A 24895-nucleotide genomic window follows, 5' to 3' on the forward strand; every position below is an offset into this window, starting at 1 on the left:
GTTGTCGCCTGCAGAATGAATAGGTTGGCATATATATCTAATACCTTTTCCTACATCAGCAACAATTAGCTCCACTGTATATGAGTCCTGTGAAAAATCAACATTATAATAAGGGAATATGCAGAAAAGGAGAAGCCGCATTACAAATGCACAGGGTCCATTAAAGAAAGATGAAGATTATTCATACGTACTGGGGAGTCAACTATAAAGAAAAATATTTCACTCCAGTCAACCAATTCAATATCAGAAGACATGTTACTTGAGATGCGTCCACATGTCCGTGCACTTTGTTGGTGATGCAGTGATTCACTTGGAAGGCTATGGCTTGGAGAAAGGCGAACAGCCACAGTATACTGATGAGAACTCAATCCCTCAACTCTGGGTAACTTCATCAAAAGCGTGCCAACAGACCATGAAAATGATCAAAGTATTTGTCACATTATAGCTAATAGGAATAGAAAGTGAAATGGAACATAAGTGAACTGAAAACTGTTTCACAGTCAAATTTCTATAACTTGCCACGATATCCCAGAATCTAGAACTTCATAACTTTTAAAATCAATTCAAAAATAACCAAGTATGCCTTCAGGTTCAATCATCGTAATTTTTATTTGTAACTTCTAAAATTGCAAAAGCAATCCAATAACATTCTCAACAAAGTTAACCAAAATAATAGGAAAAATGAAATTTCAATTGAACACTGATTTATATTTGTAAACATTTTCCTTCTTTACATTAGCTCATACATAAATCACAAAGTTTGTAACAAGAACAAAGAAAGTCATAGTCTCCATCAATAGATTGAAAGAGATCAAAAGACTATACCATTGCATCTGCTATAATGATTGTTATCATTGTTCTTATTTTCCTGCACAGCTTTCCTTTCAAGTGAGAGTCCGGCATATTTTCTGAAGCAGGAACTTTTATAGGCTTCGTATCACCAGCCGGCATCATAGTAATATCCGAGAAACCTTTCCTCTCCATGGCACGAACAAAAATATCCTGACCAAGTTTATTCTGTGGGACGATGTAATAACTTCTTTTTTGGTGAATATTAACAATCGATCTTGTTGCAGAGGTTGGAAAACGTGCTTCCTATTTAAAGTAATGTAAAGAAGAAACTTTCAAATCCAAAATTCAATATAAAAGAAAATTTTCAAAACTGAAAACAATAGAAGATAAGAAAAGAGCATTCATATCAGCGCGATATAGATATCAAGCACTAAAAAATAGTGTATTATCAGAACATTCCAAAAAATAGCAAAAACTTACTGGTCTTTTATAATATTGATGAATATCACCAAGATTATTCCAGCTTGCATAAGCTTGAATAATCATATTAGCATTGGACACTGAGATATTCAAGTTGAGATCCCTGGTGGAGGTGAAACGTAACTGAGAAGCCGCTCCAGGGGAGCTAGGATCATACTGATACCTGCAAATTACCATAAATTGGGCCAGGAAAGTTAAAAACAACAAAATAGAAGGGTGAGAAAAGTAGTAATAAAAACAGATGAAAGATAAGATAAAGCCAAAAAGGAGCCAAGGATCATTTATTTCATAACTACATGGCTGGGTAAAGGACAACACATTTTTGGTAAATAGGAAGAGGAAGATGGTAAGAGAAGCTTATAAATTCATCCGCTAAATATGAACTTATAGAATTTTTATTACCAAGAAAAGGCTTCAGAAAAACATAAGTACTTAAATATCAAACTTCAGTATTCAAAACTTTAGTAAAATCAAAGATAAATATCAATTGCCAAGGATAATTGTTGGTCGAGGAGAGAAGAATTGCAATGGAAGAAAGATGGGAAGCTCTGTCATTTTGGTTTCAATTATTGGATCCGGTTGTGGACGAGGGGGGCATCCCATTAGCTTATTGTGCGATTTCAATGGTTGGTGTTCCATTAAATTGTTGGTCGGTCCCGTTCTTTTCTAGTTTAGCATCCAGATGGGGCAAGTTAGTTAGAATTCAAGATCAAACTGCACATAGAGTGGATTGCAGAGTGGCACAGTTGTTACTAAGGGTTGAGAGTCCATTTGATATTCCCGAACATGTCATCATCAATACATATGGGAGGAAGTTCATGATTAAAATTAAGGTTAAATGTGTGGAGGATTTTTTTCCTGAGTTAACAGACATGGAGGAAGAAGAAGTTGCAGAAGACCCATGGGAGAAAAGTTCTTCGGAATGGAGCAATGAAGAAGTGCAAAATGGACAGGAAGAGCAGGTGGGAGAGGAGCTGTCAAAATCCCAAAATAGGGTTGACGAATGGGTTAGAAGTTCCCAACCAGGGATACACACAAATACCGAGGGGGGTTTGAATTTAAACATAGGAATGGAAAATACGTTTGACCTGTGCAAAGATGTGACTGAGGCAGGTAATGTCTCCATCCAGCAGGAAAAGTCAGAAGAAGTTAATGAAGGGAGAGAAAATGGGAAATGTCTAGGAGATCCTCCCAATGAGCATGAGAAAGTTGACTGTGGGAGTGGGTTTCTTAGGGGCCTAATAGTATATGTGAGGAGTGGGCTGGATCAAGAGAAGGAGAGATTAAGCAAGGATTATTGTACTACTACAACAGGATTCAATGTTGTGCACTATCAGTGTCTGCTCATAAAAATTCTGGGAGTAGAGTGGGAAGGGGTAAGTGCAAACGTGTTTATTCACGATCAAGGAAGGGGGATCTAGGAGCCGTATTGGTACAAGTTCGGAGCATGCTTATAACAATGAGGAAGTGGATGGGGCAGAGGCTTTGGAGTGTTGGAACGTAAGTGAATTGTTAGGGGTCACATTCAGAGGGGGGAAAGAAGCTTTTATGAACAAAACGATTCCTTTGATAAAGGAGAGGGAAGTACAGGGGGGTAATTAAAGGGTGATGGATTTTAGGGTTATAGCTGGATATTGATGACTAGTTGGAATTTAATGTCTTGGAATATTAGGGGTTTGGGTAGGAGGGTAAAGGCTAGAGCTGTTAGGAGGGTTGTGGAGGAGAGAAAGCCTTTAGTTTTATCCATTCAGGAATCGAAAATGGAAGTGGTGAATCAATCGATAGTGAGGAAAATGGGAGGAAATTTGTTGACAGCTACGGCAGTTTCAGCAGCTGAAGGTTCTGTTGGTGGTCTGATTACTTTGTGGAATAAAAAAGTGTCAGGTTCAAGAGGAGATCATTCATAGGAGATTTGTAACAGTTAAGGGTACTATTGATGAGGTACTAGGGTCTTGCTGGTTCATAAATGTGTATGGACCGAGTGTGGAGTCAGAGAAGGAGGCGTTCTTCGGGGAGCTGCTTTTATTTCTGGAGAATTTAGACAGTCCAGTCTGTCTCGGAGGGGACTTCAACGTGGTTATGTCACAGGAGAAGATTGGAGGTGCAGCGAATTTAGCTTCAATGTTTGCTTTCAGAGAATGTGAGTAAAGCTAATCTAGTGGATTTGCCTATGGTTGGAGGTCGATTTACATGGTGCAACAATAGAGAAATTCCAACTTATGAGAGACTAGATCGGTTCTTAGTGGATCAAAGTTTTTTATCAGTGTTCCCCATGATAACACAAAAACTCTTAGAAAGGTCTGTTTCAGATCATAACAGCATCTTACTGGAAAATAGGGGATGGAATTGGGGACCGAACCCGTTTAAATTATTTAACTATGTCATGGAAGAGGAGGGTTTTTGTAGAATGATGGAGGGAGAGCTGCACAAGCTATGTAGAGTGGAGAATAGACAGCCGATTTCTACTGTATTAAAAGAGGTGCAGGAAGCAGTGAAGAAATGGTCTAGGAAGGGGTATTTAGAGTTTCCCGGGAGAATAAATAGGTTGGAGAAAGGAATTCATGAAAAGGAACTTCAATTGCAACAAGGTCTCCCCATGGTGTCTATGAAGAATTTAGTGGAAGCAAAGAAAGAGCTGTGGGACTTGTATAAAAAAGAAGAATCGATTTGGCTACAAAAGTCAAGATTGAAGTGGAGTTTGGAAGGGGATAAGAACACTAGATTTTTCCACCAATGTGCAAGAGGTAGAGGAAGGAGAAATGGTATCAAATCCATCAAAGTAGACAATGAAGACATTTCAGACCCAGAATTAATTAAAACTTCAGTGGTGCATTTTTTCAAGGGGTTGTTTAATCAGGAAAATATATTAGAAGTGGAGGAACTGGACCTGGATTTTTTACAACTCTCGGAACAACAGAGATTGGCCCTTGAGAAGCCTTTTTCTGAAGAGGAAATTTGGGGTGTAATTGCTAACTCGGATAGTAACAAAGCACCTGGCCCGGATGGACTGAATTTAGGTTTTTTCAAGAAGTTCTGGTCAAGTTTGAAGGAAGTTCTGTTGCTGTTTTTTAAGAAATTTTATGAGGGAAAGGGCTAGGATAATGACACCAATCACTCTTTCCTTTCTCTTATTCCTATGAAGGCCAATCCGGAGGGGTTAGAAGATTTTAGGCCAATTAGCCTAGTTGGGGGTTTCTATAAAATTCTTTCAAAAGTACTAGCGAGAAGGTTAAGCTTGTGTATTAGTGAAGTTATTAGTCCATCTCAATTTGCATTTATACCGAGGAGACATTTTGGATTGTTCGTTTATAGCAAATGAGGGCATTGAGTGTTGGAGGAAAAAAGGATTGAAGGGAGTTGTTTTTAAGGTGGATTTCAAGAGAGCCTATGATTCGGTTGATTGGAGGATATTGGTGAAAATAATGAGCAAAATAGGGTTTGGAGATAGATGGAGTTCTTGGATGTACAAGTGTATCTCAACAGCTTCCATTTCGGTTTTGGTAAATGGCACACCTACAGAGAGAATATACACTACTAGAGGATTAAGATAGGGCTGTTCATTATCTCCTATGTTGTTCAATTTGGGAGGCGAACTGTTACATCTAATGTTGGTGAAAGCAGTGAACAAAGGGTTGTTTTCGGGTTTTGAATTAGGCTCGATGGGTCGGTCTTTCATGTTATCACATTTGCAATTTGCGGATGACTTAATAATTTTTAGCAAGGCATCTACTCATGATTTGGTGAATATTAGAAGGGTGCTTTTAATTTATGAATTGTTGGTGGGGCTGAAGTTGAATTTGAATAAGAGCAGAATTTTTGGAATCAATGTGGGGGAGGAGGAGTTAGCTTCTTGGGCCAAGGAAATAGGTTGTGCAAGAGGAGCTTTTCCATCGGAGTACCGTTAGGGGCTAAGAGGAATTCTTTTTCTTTGTGGGAATCGGTGGTACAAAAATTTTATAATAGTTTGCCTGGGTGGAAGGCAAAGTCTTTATCTTTGGCTGGACGGGCAGTTTTGGTTAAATCAGTGTTGTGCTCTCTTCCAATTTATTACCTTTCTATTTTTAGGATCCCTATTAGTGTTCTCAACAAATTAAATTCTATCATGGCGTCTTTTCTTTGGGGGGGATCGACAGAAAAAAAGATCCATTGGGTTAAATGGGAATTGGTGTGTAAGCCAAAGAAGTTGGGGGGTTTGGGAATTCCAAATCTGTTGCTTTTAAACAGGGCTCTTATGGGGAAGTGTGTGGAAATTTGCTGCAGAAAAATCCTCTTGGTGGAAAACAGTGGTCTGTTGTGTAAACAATATGGATCCAAATTCAATGATGATCCGGAATACTTGGACAACACGTACTTCTTGGATTTGGAGAGGAGTTGTAAAGAACTTCTTTTCAAGTGATGCATTTGGGGATTGTTTTAGGAAAAGTTTGTGTGTTAGAGCTGGGAATGGAGAATCAGTGTAGTTTTGGCATGATGTATGGTTGGGTACGGTTCCTCTGAAAGATAGGTTTCGAAGGTTATTTGCTCTGTCGAACAACAAAGGGGGGAAGGTTGCAGAGTTCAGGCTGTATAATGATTTGGGTGGGGTCTGGGATATTCAGACAAGAAGGAATCTGGTGGATTGGGAGGTTGAACAGTGGCTGCAGCTTATCTCTCTCTTGAACAGTTACTCATTATCATTAGTTGAGGAGGATTGTTGGGTTTGGTTGGGAACTGGTGAAGGCTGTTTTACAGCAAAATCATGCATGCAATTGTATTTTGATAGAGAGGGTAATGATGAAGTAGAAGGTAATTGGGAAAGATATGTTTGGAAGGGGGTAGCTCCACCACGAGTGGAAACCTTTGTTTGGCAACTTGCTCATCACAGAGTAGTGGTGAAGGAGGAACTGCTAAAGAGAGGAGTTACTGGGGTGGAAGACACTGTGTGCTCTTTGTGCAGGAAGTGTAATGAGTCGGTCTCACATTTGTTTCTGCACTGTGATGTGGTGTGATAGAGAGGGTAATGATGAAGTAGAAGGTAATTGGGAAAGATATGTTTGGAAGGGGGTAGCTCCACCACGAGTGGAAACCTTGTTTGGCAACTTGCTCATCACAGAGTAGTGGTGAAGGAGGAACTGCTAAAGAGAGGAGTTACTGGGGTGGAAGACACTGTGTGCTCTTTGTGCAGGAAGTGTAATGAGTCGGTCTCACATTTGTTTCTGCACTGTGATGTGGTGTGGGACCTGTGGGTTAAGTTCTTAAAGTACTGGAATGTTTGCTTTGTGGTTCCGGCTAAGTTGATGGAATTCTTAATTGTGTGGGATGAGTTAGTTCCAAGATCTTTCATATGGAAGTTTATCCCTAGGGTTGTGTTGTGGTCGGTTTGGAAATGTAGGAATGAGGTGATTTTTTAGCAAGGGAAGGTTGATTCTGCGTTGTTGTTCTTCATTACAAGGTTCAGAATTGTTTCGTAGTTTGGAACTTCATTTAAGGATGTCCATATTCCTTTCGATTCCTTGATGGGGGACTTAAAATTAGCAGACTGTAATGGTAATTTGAATAAGAGGACTCCTCCTCCTTCTAGTTGGAGTCCTCCTCTGGAAGGTTTTTTAAAAGTAAATGTTGATGGTGCAATGGTCAAAGGTTGGGATAAGGGGGGAATTGGTGGATTGATTAGGGATGGGAGTGGTTCGGTGCTTGGGTCGTTTTCAAAGAAGGTAGGGGGAGGTCCTCCTTTACTTGCAGAGCTTTTGGCGATCAAAAGAGGGTTGATTCTTACTGAGGAAGTTGGTTATAGTCCAAGCCAGAGGATTATTTTGGAATCAGATTCGACTAATGCTCTAATATCTTTCTTTAAAATGCCTTGCAAAGTTGGGAATAAATTAAACTCCTTAATGGCCAGATTTTTATGGGGTGACAGTGCGGATAAAAGGAAGATCCACTGGGTTAGTTGGGGTACAGTTTGCAAACCAATGAACAGTGGTGGCCTTGGGGTTCTTGACTTGAATGTTTCTAATCGGGCATTATTGGGGAAATGGGTGTGGAAGTTCGCAAATGAAAAGGAATCCATATGGAAAAGAGTGTTATGTAGTAAGCAAAATATTAGTAGTAATACTATGTCTATTAGTAAGGTCATTTCTCCAAAATCTTCTTGGAATTTGAGAAGTATTGCTAATAATTTTTTGAAGAATGATTCGGCGGGTGAGTGTCTTAGATCATTTTTGAAGTTGCAAGTAGGCAATGGTAAGTCCATATCTTTTTGGACTGATCCATGGGTGGATGAGGTTCCTTTAAAAATTCTTTTCCCTAGAATTTTTGCACTCTCTACTAACAAATAGGGTAAGGTTGTTGATTTTGGAAGCTTTGAGTTGAATGGTTGGCAGTGGAACATTATTACTAGGAGGAATTTGTCTGATTGGAAATTGGAACAATGGTTGGATTTGATGATGAAATTAAAGGAAATAAAACTCACTGATTCGGTTGAAGATTTTCTCTCTTGGTCTGCAAGTGGTGATGGGTTATTCTCAGTAAAATCGTGCAGGAAAGCTCTTGGTAAGGAAGTTGGGGGTATTGATTTGTGATCAAAAGGGGTGTGGTTGGGTTTGTCTCTGCCTCGTGTAGAAGCTTTCCTATGGCAGTTAGCTCACCAGAAAGTTGCAGTTAAAATGGAGTTAGTGAAAAGAGGAATGTCCTTAGAAGAAGATATTCTATGTCCTTTCTGCAAGGAACATGAGGAATCTGTGCAACACTTATTCATTTCGTGTTTTGTAGTTTGGGAACTATGGAATAAATTGGCAAGCTTCTGGGACTTGTCTATTGTGCTACCACAGGACCCTCCTTCCTTACTTAATTCGTGGGAGAGTTTGAGGTTGAATTCATTGATTTGGAAGTTTATCCCGGGAGTCATTTTTTGGTCTATTTGGAAAGCAAGGAATGCGATTGTGTTTGAAGGTTTAAACCTTGATAGGCTGTCTCTCTTTTTCCTTGTGAGATTTAGGTTATCTAAATGGTTCCTAGCCAAGTATCCTAAATTCCCTATTCAGGAAGATCTGCTAATTGGGGATCCATCACTTGCTGATGGTATTTCTGTTCCTAAACCTAAGGATCATTCTGTTATTGGTTGGCTTCCTCCACCTGTTGATTTCTTAAAGATGAATGTTGATGGAGCTGTGAAGTTAAATGACTCGATTGGAGGTATTGGAGGCATTTTAAGGGACTGGAATTGCTGCACTCTTTTGACTTTTTCAGGGAATATTGGTCAAGGTCCCCCACCAGTTGCAGAGTTAAAGGCTATTAAAAGAGGCATCGAAATTTTTCTAGCTTCAAGTTGTTCTGCTGCCAGTAGATTGGTTGTTGAGAGTGATTGTAAGTCAGCAGTGGAGTGGATTCACACCCCGTCTTTGGCACCAGTTTTCATGTTGCCTCTTGTTAAAGAAATTTTGTTGATCCTTTCTGAAAAGGTGGTTTTAATTAGGTTAATTCCAAGGTTTTATAATGGGGAGGCAGATAGTTTAGCAAAGCAGGGGATCGGTTGATTGTATGTTTTAGTTATAGTTTATTTTTCTATGGCTGTAGGTTCTTGAAGTAGTTGAAGTTGTTAAGTCTAATGTAAAATCATCTGTTGTATTGTTAAGTCTTATGTAATTCCGGTTTGGTAATAAAATGAGGCACTCTTTTCCTCCCTCCACTACTTGATCCTTTCTATTAGGAAAGGGTCAACTATGAGGGAGGTTTTTAACGAGGCTTCCTATTCCTATAAAAAAAAATCATTGGTGACGGATATAGCTACTCGTGTGGAAATGAAGGGTATTATTACAAGGCATATTCCGAGAGCTGCAAATTGGGAAGCGGATGAATTAGCAAAAGCTGGTATAGGTTGATTTTTGGGTTTCTATTGTGGTTAGAGGTGTTATATCTTGGCTGTTTTTTAAGGGAGTTGTTAGGGTGCGTTATGTATCCACAGTTGTGGCTTAAAGGTTATATTGTTAGTAGTTAGTCATGTAGGTGTGGAGGTGTATTATGGTTCTCGTTAATAAAAGTTAGAGGCACTCTTTTCCTTCTTCCTATGCCCTTCATGTTATGTTTATATTATAACATGTAGGGTATGAAGGGGGTTTTTAATGAGGCCTTTTTTATCAAAAAAAAAAGCCCTTTTGATACTTTGCTACCCCTGCCGAAATTCTCTTCCCATAGATCAAGGCATTGTTTGCCTGGTCAACAAGGTAGAGCAGATCTTTCTATCTCGCAAAAAAAATGAAAGCAATAGTTACATCCCTGTATTTGGGTCTCTTGTTGACAAGGGGATGAAAACCTTAATGACCTTACCATGGTGGTTAAAGAACTCATATTATCAATGAAAGCTATCCAGTTCGCTCCAGTGGGAAGCGAACCATTTATTAGACTCATGACGTATTGGAGCTCTTATTTGCTGGCAGTTACTTATTGTCAGAATCAGCCGTGTAGAAGTCTCATTTATTAGACTCATGTTGTATGTAAAAGTGTTTTTAAGTCTTATGTAACTTGGCTTTCATTAATAAATTGAAGTACTCTTTTCCTCCTTCCGTTAGTTGGGCCTTACCTTACGGATAAGGTCCACTAAGAGGGAGGTTTTTAATGAGACCTCCTATTCCTATCAAAAAAAAAGTCTCATTTGTTGTTTAGAAGCCTTTTATGATTGGAGCAAAGGAGATCAAGCTAGAAAACTCAAAATTTAATAGAATGAACTTACAGAATCTAGAATGGACTATCACTTATATCTTATTCACCACAAGAGAGCTAAAACACAGTCCAAAAACTATATTTTTTTGGATAAGTTAACTAAACATGCCAGACAGCCGAGTGATGCTAACTATGGTATTACATTTGGTTAGATCACTAGATGCATCATAAGAAAAATTACCTTAAAAACCCATCCATTGGCTCGACAATCGGTTCCCATGATTCGTATTTATCATTATATGACCTGGCAGCCAAAGAGAAGCTAACAGTAGAATTTGAGTACTCAGGTCTTCCATGTAAACTGAATGCGATTCCACTCAATGATATATTGAACAATGGAACCACCTGCATCATGTCACGTATATAACCGTTTGAATTAAACCAGAAGTAAATTTATCACAGATAGTGGTGGTTAATACTTTGGCAAGTCCAATTACAACGTGAGAAACTTATTTATTGGAAACTGGAAGGGTTTGGGCTTAAACATTTTCAGAGCTAAAAAGAACCATAGATCACCAAGCTACCATAGAGGAACTTCAAATAAAATAACCTACCAGGCCACCATAGTCATCAAAAAGGGCAGCAGAAAAGGTCCTTATTTCAGCATCAATGACAGTATCATCTGAACCACTGTGCAAATATGGATCTGCTAGCTTTAGAGCAAACCTTCTTGGAGGTTTTCTGGATCCAGCACGGACAAAAAAAGTCCCCAAGTCATTAGCAACAACCCAGATGCTAAATGGTACTGTGCCAAACTTGGCATCTGTTGGGTCCAAAACACTTTCTTCCAAAAATTGATCACCAGTTACCATATCACTCCGCATGCATCTTAATGTGCAAAAATCTTGTTGCTTTGGTGTCCCCTTAGATGCAATACAACCTAACGAAACATAACCTGGAGGGGCTTGAGGCAACCAAAAAGAGACACTCTCCATTCCTCTCTGTTTCTTTATCTGTCCAACTGGCTGGAAGCCTGAAGGTGCTTTGAAAAGATCTTCATCTTCAGCATCATGAAGAACAATGCATGTATTTGGAGGCTCGTACCTGACACACAAAAAATTAGCAATCATCAATGTTTATAAATTATACAACACATCCAAAATCAATCCATTATTAAATATCACGAACCCTTGAACAGCAATATCGCCAAAATACACCATTCCTTGGGGAACCAATGGACGCCATATGGATAGTTTCTTCCTTGAGCTTGAATTTCTATTCCACCACACCAACCTAAAACTAGCAACAGCTTCAAACCGCCGACCAGAATTTACAACAATTGAATGATCTGACTGTTGATTGCTGATGCGACCAGATACAGCAGTTTGGATATCTGAACTTCTAGATGCTTTTGGGTATACTTCAGGAGACATAATAATTACATGGCGTAATTCATATGGTCTAGCTAGCAAACTAAGATTCGTTGGTTCTGCTGGCAAGAAGGTCCCAAGAGAATTATCCACGCGCCAAAATGCCAGACTGCATGGATATTCGCAATACACAAGTAGCATATTGGAAGTAACTTCATTAGGAAATTTGTTAACATAACAGTACTAGCAATCCATCAAAAATAAATAAAAAACATGTGCCCATTAGGATATACAGGTAACTGAATTCATGATAGAAAGAAGATTTATTATTAAACATACCGACTGGTATCACTGGTGGTAATGCAGTCCCTGAGTGAACAAGGAGAAACACAAGAATTCAAGATGCAGAAAATTGAAGATGGTGGTGGTTGCAACTTCCCAGGGGAAACCACACAACCTAATGCAACATAACCTTCAGGTGCTTCAGGGAACCAAACAGAACAGCAGATTTCTCCCTCACCAAGCACCCCATTTGACAATGTTTTGGAATCGAGTTCAAATTCATCAGAGATGCCTCCAGAATCTAAAGGCGGCCAAATTTGTTTAAAGGATGTGGGTCTCTTGACTGGCACATAGTTGGTGTTTACAGCAAGAACTCCTTTTGTAGGTGGTTTGTCCCTGTCATGTGAAGCCCATCAGTATCAAAGTACAAAGAGAAGTACAATAACTTTAAAAAAAGGCATAGTTAAGAGTCCACCGACAATGGTGTCAAATAGTCGCCAAGAACAGCAAAGCCAACAGGTGCACGAGCTCTCCAAAAGGCATATATCTGGTCATTGTTGGGATCTGTAAAGCACGCTAAGGCAATAAGTCACCATGTGAAACTTCAAACAAATTCAGTTCGTTCAACATTGGATTTAAGAAGAGAAAAAGAAATGGGCATACTTCTAATTGTTCCAACTCTGTCGAACTGGGAACAACAGACAGTCATTTCCCTTGACGTTCTCCTTAGAAAGGCCAAAATATCTTCTTCAACAGCTAAAAACAGTCTAAGGATGCTGAATGAAAAATTCATGAATATGTCTGAAACAGATAAATGAATATTTGTCTTTCCAGATGCATTAGAATACTTAATGGAGGTGTCAAAAGGCTCCAAAATTCTGACTCCATTACTCTCCATTGTCAAGCCAAGAGCATTTGAAGTCATCTCAACAGTATCACCTTTCAGAATAAGCCTGCAGAAGTATGTGGTATCAGAATATCTACTGTCATATTGTCAAGAGTTCATTACAAGTTAAAGCTTCATTCCTAGGCCACATTACTCTTGCTCTACATTTGATATCGAAGGAAACTAAAAATTCTATTTTGATGTCTGAACACTTTAAGAAGTGCTTACAAGCATTCAAATTTCAACCACCATTTGATCATGAAAATTATACCAGCTACAAATTTTATACACCAAAAATCATACAATGATCATGCTATTATCTTCTGAGAATAAAGGGATTTAACATAATTTATATTGAAAAAAATGGTTATCAAATATGAACATTGAATATGCACTATAGTTCAGACTTTAGAATAAAAACAAATCTATAGAGAGAATGAAGTAGAGTCTGCATTGAGCATTGAGAAGAAATAAACATAAGGCTTGTGATTGAAGATGAGAAAAGTAAAAAAGAACCACCTTCCAAAAGCATCCAACTGGGTATGCAAAAGTTTGTTAGACAAGACTGAAGATTCTCCCACATCTTTTGATGCATTATAAAAGGTCAGTTCTGGACCAATTGCCTGCACAAGGTAAAATTATTCATGGGCACCTATCGAAATTTTAATGTCATAGAGATTAAATGTCACTTTAAATCAATCATAACTGATAGCAATCATGTCACATTCAGAATATAACATGTGAAGCATATGTGAGCAGGGGGAACAATAACATATGATCACTTCATTGGAAGCCTTGACATCAATTACAGTACACAAACGCAAGTCAGCATTTAGACTTCGACAATGAAGATGATTCATAGTCAATCATAAACAATAGCAAGATACACATTCAGTCATGCTTTGCAATAGTTGCAACCAACATCATGGTATCATTATGCCAGAAGCGGCCATGTTAGTCGTCGTCATCTCATTTTTTCAGGTGTCTTTTATGATTAGAAAGATAAGTCTTATGAGTATATATAATCTAGTCAAGATAGCATAGTAATCCAAAAAGTTATGAAACTTTTTTTTGGGGGGGGGGGGTGGTGGTGACTGCAATTTTACCTTTCTTTCAAATACATATGAAACATAAATGAAGACCTTATATTTAAGGGGAGAAGCCAGGACACCTGCTTGGCCCCCTTAGCTTCATCTCTGAATAGTACTCGGATTTATCACATTGAAACCAATAAACAGTTCATCTATACACAAGCCTGGCGGCTCAAAGATTGCAACATGTTGATTTGGTAACTTTTGAAACGTTAACGGAAGCACCAAGAAATATGCCAAGAACCATACCACATATGGTTTCAACCACACCCTTTTTGGCGGATAAAGAGGGCACCATACCTCGAAAGCCTAGGATCTCTATCCAAAACCCACTTCATCCTTGCCACTAAAATAAAGTGAAATCTAGTGGCTTTTCTACCAACCAACTGAAAACAGGAATATCCTTTCGGTTTCCGGCAAATCATTGACCAAAACACACCTTGATAACTAGCTAGCTTTATGAACAAAAACTAGAAAACACAAATGGAAATCCAAAATATAAATAAACAAAAAGGGAAAGAAACAACCAACCAAACAACCTGAAACTCAATGATAAACTCTGCAGATCTGTCAACAACGGCATTTTGAGGTGTGATGTGATTAGCAATTTCCCTTGAAGTATCCACTTCAAGATCTTCCTCTCCTCCCTCTAAGTAGACCAGATCATCCTTCGAAGCACAGTAGCCACTGTTGGTTCCCAGGGAAATACATGAATCTAAATAATGCCCATTCTGCACCAAGATAATGGTAGTTAAGGATTAGTCCATTCTCAGAAAAGATGTTCATTCATTACGACAAACAAAAAAAGATGTGTTCAAAACATATACCTTGATAAGAACATTCTTAAATTGCAACTTTTTCCCATTTCCCACATATATCAAAGCCTCATTACTAGGTGCAGCAAGATCAACTCCTTCCCTATCTTTTAAATGCAATACTCCACCATTACCATCATAAATAAAATGATCGAACTTTTCATCATCAGCAACTAAAGGTTTCAAAGGAGAGAGTGAGAACTGAGCAGATGGCTGTGCGTATGTTGGTTTATCTAGAATAATAGCATCTGCCATATGCAAGGACTTCTTATCTTCTTCATTTGTCATCATGGTGCCAACTGTTGGAACAAAGAACTCGACAAGTGCCAGCAGAAAATCAAGTGCTACAAGCAACTGAGGCTTCTGGATACAAACGGAAACAGATGTTGACAATTTACTAAATTTCGCATCAACAAGAAGCATCGTAGGACGTGGTTTGATATAATTCTCTTTTGTATTGTTTGCATTGGATATGTTCTGGTCATTGGTATTAGCAACAGAAAATAGAGGGTTCTTTGGCATTGCTATTGCCAACTTAAACTCTTCTCTGGTTCCCACACGGTTATCAATCACAGTGAAACCCTTAAGACTTGCTGATAGAATACCTTCGTCTAAAGTATTAGACATGTAGAGAAGCCAGGCATCACTTGCCTGCATGACAAAGAGGAAAAACAACCAGGACGTGCAAACAATTTACTATAGCATGAACAATTAACTTAAAAGCCAGATGTCTTATTCACTTTGAAAGCTTTAAAACTCAACATTCATCAGAAAGAACAAATGAAATGATAGAACTACAGACTGTAACAAAAAAATGTAGAAAATTGAAACTTACCTGCACAGTGGCCAGAGGTGAACGCCATTCTTCCCCAACATATAAGCCCATTTCAACAAGATTGATGACAACTGAGACCTTCATGACAGTCCAAGTTTCACCATTTGGAGTCCTAGGCTCAACACCACTTTCAGGAATAACATCTTCTACAGCGTCCAATGATGATTTCAGAAAATCACTGCTTAATGGTGGCACAATATGCGGAGTCTCAGATATATTAGACAATGCACACTCAGTAATAATCATGTACTCCCTGTTCGTCAACTCTGCTTTCAGTTCCTCTATCTGAAAATCATGTCAAAGAAAGATATAACTCTTCTCATCATATAAACGTCAAGAAGACAACAAAGCATTTTGGTTGCTGTACCAGCACATAAACACACGGTGTGTTACCTTGATGGCAGCTTCAATACTTGGTACTTGATGCATTAAGTCTCGAAGAGACCTCCGGATGACAATAGAAACCCCTTTGACATCCTTAATAATACTTTCACTTAAAACTGATTCAGTACCAACATTTAAATTGATATCCTCAATCTGCATCCCATTAGGAAAAACAGAGTAAAAAAATGCATAAGAAAGACGAAGTTAGCCAGGTTAATAGTTGAATTAAATCATTGATCAAATCAAATTGGTCCCATGTGATGTGGTGATAATTAATTGGTGCATCTAGAAACATCTTATTTACGAAATTCATAGGCCAACCTTGAACTTATTAAACAAATTAATCCCAGTCTAGAAGGGAATATTTGGACAAAATTGGTGCAACATGTATCATTACCCATCAAAATTAGCAATAGATAATTGATTGATTATCCTTTTTATACAATAATCTGTAAAAAAAATACACAACTTCCAAGGAAATGTTGAACATTGTTGGAGTAAGTCAAATAAAGTACAAAGAAAAGCCTCAAACAAATTATAGCTTTAAGAAGAGTTCATGATATCCAAGTTAAAGGGAGACACAATAAATGTTTCTGTGACACTTTTATTCCAATTTCTTAAATCTACCAAGTTGGCCTATCATGTAAATTCCAGTCACGATCCTCACCTTGATTGTCATTATATCAAAATGGACAGCATTCAAGTCACTTTTAGTGCCACATAACCATTGGAAGGTATTCTGAACCGTAATATGAACGACATCAAGCTTCAGATAACTGCCAAGTTAATTTTAACATGTCATGATCAATGACAAAAATAAAGATAGCACACATAGGCAGAAAACAAAGTAAACTTGAGTAAAGCTGTATTCCAGAATCAACGTACTCGAGGCTGTCTGTCTTGCGAGGCATCAAAATTATAGGTTTCCTTAGTGAAATATCCAACCTTAAAGCTGGTGATCCTTCAATTTCACTAGTGGTGAACCACTTCTCCGAGTTTGAAACTTGATCTTTAAATTTGACTACACTTTTTGAATCGTTGGGAACAAGACCCATAAAGTAACTAATAACCTACATTATCAAATTTGAAATACATGAGATAACAGAAACTGCACTAAGTAATTGCTAAGAATTAAGAGTTACATTACCTCCTGCACAAAGCGATTCAAGTAAACAACGCGTACTTCAGAAAGTTGGCCAAACAGGCTATATTCATAACCTTGGTAATCTTCATCATCACTGTTGAATGAAGTAAAAACCAGCTTCACAACAGCAAAAAGATAACAATGATTAAACATTTCAAACATTATAAACTAAACTCAAACATACTTGGTGCAACAATAGAGAGTCTCCTACTTGGGTAAGGCTTGATCGGTTTATTATCAGTGGTTCATTCCTAAATCAATTTCCTAATGTGATTCAGAAAATGTTATCAAAATCCCTTTCGGACCATAATCCCGTGGTGTTAATAGAAGAATGCAACAATTGGGGACCTAAACCTTTTCGATTATTCAACTGCTTGTTAGAGGAAGAGGGGTTTGTTGAGTTGGTTGAAAATTCACCGTCTAAGGTGAAGAAGGATAATGGTCGATGGGGTATATTTTCTTTACTTCAAGGAACAAAACAGAAGATCAGGGATAGGCCATTTACGAGTCAAAAGGAAATTTCTGAAGAAATTTCTCAACTAGAAGGCAAGATAAATGGTCTGGAATTGAAGTTACAAGGAGGGATTTCCATTCAAGAAAGGGATTTGTTGATTCTGTCCAGAAACGAATTGTGGAAGTTGCACAGGAGGGAAGAGAGTATTTGGTTACAAAGATCAAGACTGAAGTGAATCAAGGAAGAGGATAGGAATACAAAGTTTTTCCATTTAACAACAATGAATAGAAATAGAATGAATTCAATTTCGGCTTTGAGAGTGGCTGATGAAGAAATTCTGATCCGGATAAGCTGAAAAACTGTCTTTGAGTATTTTAAGGAGAATTACAGTTCAAAAGATACGCTAGAGGTAGAGGATATTAATCTTAATTTTATGACATTATCAGAGGAGCAGAAGAATGGACTTGAGGTACAATTTTCAGAACAGGAAGTTTGGGAAGCAGTGTTTCATTCGGACAGTTCCAAAGCCCCGGGTCCAGACGGTTTCATGATGGGTTTTTTAAAAAAATTCTGGCTTGTACTGAAGGATCATTTAATGAAGTTTGTGGATGACTTTCACAGAGGGAGGAGTTGGGAACATGGGGTCAATCATGCTTTCATTACTTTGATTCCTAAAAAACTAAATCCTGAAGGTATTGAAGATTACAGACCAATAGAGATTTTTTTTAATGAGAGAGATAGTTAGAGAGAGAAACGGAGCGAGTGCATATGGGAGTCCCTCCTCAGATGAGGAATGGACTGTCTTTGTTGACAACCTTAGTAAGAGAGTTTCTAGAAGTGAGCTTTAGAGAGATTTTCATCCAGTATGGCAGAATAGTCAAGGTTTATATTCCAAATTTTATTTTTAAACCGAACTACAAATCGTCCACGTTTGCTTTTGTGCAATTTGCGTTAGAGGAAAGTTGCAATAGAGCAGTTCAGAATGTGAATGGAACTCTGATTGATGGGAAGCGAGTGACAGTGGGGGTGGCAAAGTACAAGAAGAATAGGAGAAGAGGTATAGTGGGGTATAAACGTCAACCGGAAGGTATCAAATCAGGCACAGGGGTCAAAGGTAGGCAACAGATGCAAACGGAAAGAGCGAGTAGTCTGAGGAATGGCAGATCGTACGAGGAAGTGCTGAAGGGGGATAGCGCGAAGAACATGGAGTTTGAACTAGTGGAGAGAGAAGGAGGTCAGTCTGTGAAAGCAAATGGAGTTAGGAATGTATGGGATATGCACATTCCTACGGATGATTATGGCTGGGTGAAGTATTCATTAACAGGGGTAGTCAAATATTCCATGCAGCTGGACATGGTGAAGGAGGCATTCGTAAAGGAGGGATTTCAGGTAAAGATAGTAAGTTGGGGTTTCGTAGGGAATGTTGTCATTGTTATGTTCAAGTCAAATGAAGATTTCGGTAAGGCGTGGTCGGAGTACCGTGACAAAATGTTTTCCTGGTTTCAATGGTTATCTCCAGTGTTGAGTGATGAAGGTGTTCCAATGGCGTATGGTTTGGTAGAGTTAGTATGGCTACCACTTCTTTGCTGGAATGAACTATTCCTGGAAAGATTAGCAGGAAGGTGGGGAGACCTTGTTTGTATATTGGATGAGACCAGAAATAAAGAGGATCTCTCATCGGCGAGACTGTAGATGAGGGTTGCAAGTCCTTATGACATTCAAGAATCCATTATTGTATGGTCTTATGGAAGATCTTTTAAGGTCAAAATTACTTTGGGGGGAAGTTATTATACACCCCCGGCTATAATCGGAGAAAAGTTGCAGAAGAGGTCTGATGATGGTAGTAGTTCAGGGAAGGAAGTAGGCATTCGGGGATTGTCAGCAGTGGTAGTGGGGACAGAGGGGAACACGTGGAGACAAAGAAATTTAGAAAGTGGGGGGATTAAGGAAGGTGGGGAACAGTTCCCTGAAAAGACGTCCCACACGAAATCCAATAGTGATGGGCTGTCAGGGAATCTGGAATGTGAAGTGGAGCCAGTTTTTAATATGGAATATGCGGGTCTTGGGCTGAGAGCAGTGGTGGATCCGAGCTGCTCAGCCCAATCTGATTCAAACTGGGATTCCTTTTCACCAGTTACTAAAATTATTCCTGCTGGGCCGGCGGTTAAGGTGAGGTGGGATGATGTAGGAGAGAATAACAAGTTTCAGTCTCTTCATGATTTAGTACAGGTGGATAGCTGCGATTTAATTGGAAAAGCAGGTGAGGGTGTCCAGGTAGTCGAAGAAAATAGAATGGAGATTGAAGTGGTAAGTCAATTGGTGCAGGAGGAAAACAAGGAGGTAAGTGTAAAGAGTGTTAAGAGGTGGAAGAGGGGATTTCCTGTGTCTGCTTGTATGACTATTCGATCAACGTAGGATGGGAGAAAGAAAAGAGGTCAATATGCTAGAGTTTATAAAAGGTCAAGGAACAAGAAAATATGGCTAAATTCGTGTAAAGAAGCTGATTTTATTGGTTCAGAGGCTAATACGATTCAAGAACAGAAGGGATCAAATTGCAGAATATTACAACAGCCGTCGGCAGTAGTGTCAGAGTGTGCGGCACCTGATGCGTTTTCATCTCCAAAGTTAGGAAGAGTTCGCAGAAAGAATAGAAGAGGTTTAATTTATCAAGCCTTGGAGTTGGTTAATATTCAAACAGCCTACTCTCCTCTTTTTTCTAAGCTGGTGGAGGAAGCTATGGCCATTTGGGAAGTATGTCTGATGTTAGGCATCTCTTTCAAGGATGGGAAGGAGAAATTTATTGAAAAGATTATTTGCCTTGAGAATGGTTCGGAGGTTGTAAAGGATGATGGATATGATGGTTAGGTTTTTCGGTTGGATGGGTTTGATTGGGGCGTTTGGGAGTGATACATTTGTATGCTGAATTTAAGAATTCTTTCGTGGAACATTAGAGGTTTAGGGAGGAGGGAGAAGATCGCTTCTGTCGCTAGGCTTGTAAAGAAGGTCAAACCAGTTCTGGTGTTTATTCACGAATCCAAGCTAGAACATTGTAAGGAGTATATTCTAAGGAGGTTAGGAGGGAGTATGTTGAAGGGAGTGAAGTTGTCTCCAGCACAGGGGTCTAAGGGTGGTTTGATTAGTATGTGGAATGAGAATATGTTCAAAGTCACCAATCAGCATGTACACAGCAGGTTTTTGGCATTGGTGGGGTATTTTTTGAATGATCAAAAAGAGTTCGTATTTATACGGCTCGGCTATTGAAGACGAAAATGAGGATTTTTTTGGGGAGTTGTGTTTTGTAGTTTCGTTGAATTTACCAGTTTGTATAGGGGGGATTTTAATGCGTATATTGATCCGGAAGAAAAGCTAGGGAAAGCTCAGAACTGACATACTTTAAATATTTTCAGAACATTTGTGCAGAGAGCTAAGCTCATTGATCTGCCCATGTCAGGAGAGTCTTTTACATGGAGTAGTTTTAGAGAAGATTCAACATGGGTTAGGCTTGATCGGTTCTTGTTAAGTGACAGTTTTCTCAACTGTTTTCCTAAGATTTCACAGAGACTTCTTTCGATCTCTATGTCTGATCATAAACCGGTTTTGCTGGAAGATGTTTGTATAAATTGGGGCCCAAAACCTTTTAGATTCTTCAATTATCTTTTACAGGAGCAAGGCTTTGATGATTTTGTGGTTAATCTTGTGGCAGTTGAGAAGAATAAGAGGAATTTTGGGGGAATTTTCAGAATGCTTCAGAACGCTAAAAACCAGATTAGAAGTTGGCCTGGAATCAGCAATGTTGGGCTGTCAGACTCCATTTCGGTTCTTGAAGGGAAGATAGAGAATTGGGAAAGGAAGTCGCAAGGTGGAATCTTGTCCAAAGGGGAGTGGGATCAGATGGTAGAATGTAAAAAGGAGTTGTGGAGGCTATTAAGGAATGAGGAGAGCATTTGGTGTCAGAAGTCCAGGAGTAGGTGGATCAAGGATGGGGACAGAAATACGAGGTTCTTTCACTTGAGTGCTTTGACAAGAAACAGGATCAACACTATTCATTCATTGAAAATTAAGGGAGAATTTATCTCGGACTCGGGAAAAATTAGAAGCAGTGTGTTCAATTTCTTCAAGAAGGCTTACAACACTAATTCAGCAATGGAGGTTGAGTACCTAAATATGGATTTTGCACAACTTTCTGCAATTCAGAGTACATCTTTGGAGGTGGAATTCTCTGAGCAAGAAGTGTGGCAAGTAATCTCTTCTTCGGATAGTGCAAAAGCCCCTGGCTCGGATGGTTTTACCATGGGTTTTTATAAGAAATATTGGGAAAATCTTAAGGAGAAGATCATGGAGTTTTTCTCTGATTTCTATCAAGGTAAGTCATGGGAGCATGGAGTCAATCATGCGTTTATAACCTTGATTCCTAAGAAAGGTACTCCCGAGAGCATTGAAGATTATAGACCCATTAGTCTTGTGGGCAGCTTGTACAAAATCCTCTCAAAAGTTCTATCAAAAAGACTTATTTCTTGTATCAAGGATATCATTAGTCCGTCTCAGTTCGCTTTTATTCCGGGTAGACAATTGTTGGACTGTGCATATTTAGCTAATGAAGGAATTGATTTTTGGAGGAAGCAAGGACTTAAAGGGGATGTTTTCAAAGTGGATTTCAATAGAGCTTACGATACTATTGAATGGCAGATTCTTCAAAGGCTAATGAAGGAGATGGGGTTTGGAGAGAGGTGGTGTTCTTGGATCTCACAATGTATCTCTAGCGCTTCTATTTCGGTTCTAGTGAATGGGTCTCCTACTAAGGAGTTTTCTATTGCTAAAGGCTTGAGGCAAGGGTGTAGCCTTTCTCCTCTTTTGTTCAATTTGGTCGGGGAATTACTTCATAGGATGTTGACTAAAGCAGTGGATTTGGGTCTGTTCGAAGGTTTCTCCTTTGGTAGAAATCAAAATTCATTCTCTTTGTCCCATCTTCAGTTTGCAGATGACTTGATTATTTTTTGCCGAGCATCAATTACGCAGATTAAGAATGTTAGAAGAATTTTGAGGATTTTCAGCTTAATGACGGGGCTCCATCTAAACTTAGCCAAAAGTAAACTTTTCGGAATTAATGTGGAGAGTGACATCCTTGAAGATTGGGCTAAGGAGATTGGTTGTTCTATTAGTTCATTTCCCACGGAATACTTAGGCCTTCCTTTGGGGGCGAAAACGAATTCGGATAAGTTATGGGATCCGGTTATTGTCAACGTTAATAAGAAATTGGCGGGTTGGAAAGTTGCTTCTTTATCTATGGCTGGTAGATTGGTATTAATAAAGTCGGTGTTGTCATCCTTACCTATTTTTTACCTTTCTATTTTTAAGATGCCTTCTTCTATTTGTCAGAGGTTAAATTCATTGATATCGGATTTTTTATAGGGGAGTAGGGGCGACAAGAAGAGAATGCACTGGGTGCGCTGGGACTATGTATGCAAGCCGTTGAGTGGAGGAGGATTGGTAGTGGTGGATTTGAAGGTTACAAATCGAGCGTTATTGGGCAAGTGGGTTTGGAAGTTTGCCAATGACAAGAATTCGATGTGGAAGAAACTATTATGCAGCAAACACAATGTGAGCTGTCAATCCATGGATATTAATAGAGCTTGCTTTCGTAAAGACTCTTGGATATGGAGGGGAATTGTAAATAACTATTTAAAGGAGGATGCCATTGGAGGTTGCCTTAGATCTCATGCTAAGCTTCAAAAGGTAATGGTAAATCTATTTCTTTTTGGAGTGATACGTGGATAGGGGTTTTCCCTTTAAAACTTCGGTTTCCTAGAATAAATGCCCTTTCTTCAGATAAATTGGGTAAGGTAGCTGATTTTGGGAGTTTCGATTTGTCTGGATGGGTTTGGAATATCAAGACCAGGAGGAACCTTTGTGATAGGGAGGTTGAACAGTTCGTTGAGTTGTTGGACACCATAAAAAATATTAAACTAATGGAGCCTTTGGAAGACCGTTTGTTGTGGGTTGGTTCGGGTGATGGGCAGTTTTCTGTTAAAGCATGCAGGAATGCTCTGTCTGTTCCTCTTAAGGACTCAGTTCAGTGGGAAAAAGTCGTCTGGCAGGGTTTAGTTCCTCCTCGAGTGGAGACTTTCCTTTGGCAATTGTCACATCAAAAAGTAGTTGTGAGAGTGGAGTTGTTGAGAAGGGGGTTGATTTAGGGGAGAACATTCTCTGCCCGTTGTGTAATCAAGGGGTTGAATCTATTCAGCATCTATTTATTCATTGTCCTGTATCTTGGGAACTATGGATGAAAAACTATTGGGTATTGGGGTATTCGGCTTGCTCTGCCGCAAGACCCTCCTAATTTACTCAGTTCATGGGCCGAATTGAGGCCATATTCTGCTATATGGAAGTTTATTCCAGGGGCAGTTTTTTGGTCCATTTGGAAGTTAAGGAATGAGATCATCTTCGACAAAGGAAAGTTGGACAGTATCTCTTTGTTTTTCACGGTTCGATTCAGAGTAGCTAAGTGGTTTGTAGCCAAGTATCCACTTTTTTCAACTCAGGTTGATTTCTTAATTGGGGACCCCTCTGTGGCTAACAACTTTTCAGACTCTAAGGTTTTGGACAGTAGTGTGGTCTGCTGGATTCCTCCTCCACTGGATTTGTAACATCCTCAATATCGGGTTAGTGACCAAATTGTAAAGTTTCAGAATTTGGTGACTAAAGTAGAAGAATGAAAGAATTAATGATTATTTGAATATATATATATATTGAAGGTTATTTGGTAATTATGGAAGAATTGAAAGGGTATTATGGTCTTTTTATGTAAAAGATAATTATCTCTTATTTAAAGAGATAAGCTGATGGGTAAGGAAGTATCTACATTCTTCTTCCTTCTTCTTCCCGTGGGTTACTTCATAAAGGTAAGTTTAATTTTAGTTGGTTAATTCTTTCGTTTTAAAGCTTGTTTTGACTCTTGGGATATTAAGAAAGATTAAGGAAAGCTTTAGGGGGCTTAAACCTCAAAGATTAACAAGTTATGAGAAATTAAGAAAAATAAGTTTTTAAGTGAATTTTTGATATGGAAGGAGTTAATAGATTGTGAAGTTGAATTTGACTTGTCAAGGATTAAATTAAGAGGTAGGAAGTGTTAGAATTGGAATTAGAACATATTGGAATTTTGGTATGATTTTTGAATCTTATATGGAAGATAGAATTTTGAGTTTAAAGAAGGGATTATGGAGTAGAAATGAGTTTAAATATGTGTATGAAAGTTAGGAATATTAAAGGGAGTGAAGTATGATGTGTTGAGCTGAAAATGAAGGATTTTCGGGCTGAAATATGATTTCTGGACAAGGGGAATCGGTACCCATTCAAGGGGAACCGATACCCCTTCAAGCAAATATGAATTTCCAGTATTCTTAGGGGAACCGATTCCCCCATGGGGGGGAACCGATTCCCCCTAAAGGAAAATTGGAATATGGGTTTAATTAGTTAGTTTAAGTTGCTAGTATCCAATTGCAAGGTGTAGTATCTAATGATGATCTCGAAATGTACGTTTATGTAGATTCTACGCATAAAGCAATTCCGGAACGTTTGGCAAGTAAGATCAATCAGGGAACGATAAGAGATGGGAATTGACTAGTGAGGCCAGGTGAGTGCATATTCGATAGTATATGATGTGCGATGGGAATAAGACTTGCGATGAGTCTATTTTCCTGAAGTGTTACACATGAATGCATGATTAAAGAC

At 38.8% G+C, this 24895-nt stretch overlaps 1 protein-coding gene across 1 annotated transcript in view; it reads right to left on the reverse strand.

The window, feature by feature from the left end:
* LOC120200555 overlaps positions 1-24895 on the reverse strand; it is an 82583-nt gene that overhangs the window by 19495 nt on the left and 38193 nt on the right. Inside the window, 18 exon segments of the mRNA XM_039201362.1 lie at positions 45-87; positions 192-386; positions 826-1095; positions 1273-1435; positions 10148-10311; positions 10521-11010; positions 11095-11445; positions 11616-11954; positions 12038-12122; positions 12222-12511; positions 12964-13067; positions 14075-14266; positions 14363-15001; positions 15186-15470; positions 15579-15722; positions 16237-16345; positions 16455-16639; positions 16717-16830. Of these exon segments, the coding sequence (XP_039057293.1) occupies positions 45-87; positions 192-386; positions 826-1095; positions 1273-1435; positions 10148-10311; positions 10521-11010; positions 11095-11445; positions 11616-11954; positions 12038-12122; positions 12222-12511; positions 12964-13067; positions 14075-14266; positions 14363-15001; positions 15186-15470; positions 15579-15722; positions 16237-16345; positions 16455-16639; positions 16717-16830 (4162 nt within the window).

The sequence above is a fragment of the Hibiscus syriacus genome, unplaced genomic scaffold (genome assembly GCF_006381635.1).
Source record: "Hibiscus syriacus cultivar Baekdansim isolate YM2019G1 unplaced genomic scaffold, ASM638163v2 tig00006172_pilon, whole genome shotgun sequence".
In the NCBI taxonomy this organism is placed as follows: Eukaryota; Viridiplantae; Streptophyta; class Magnoliopsida; order Malvales; family Malvaceae; genus Hibiscus; species Hibiscus syriacus.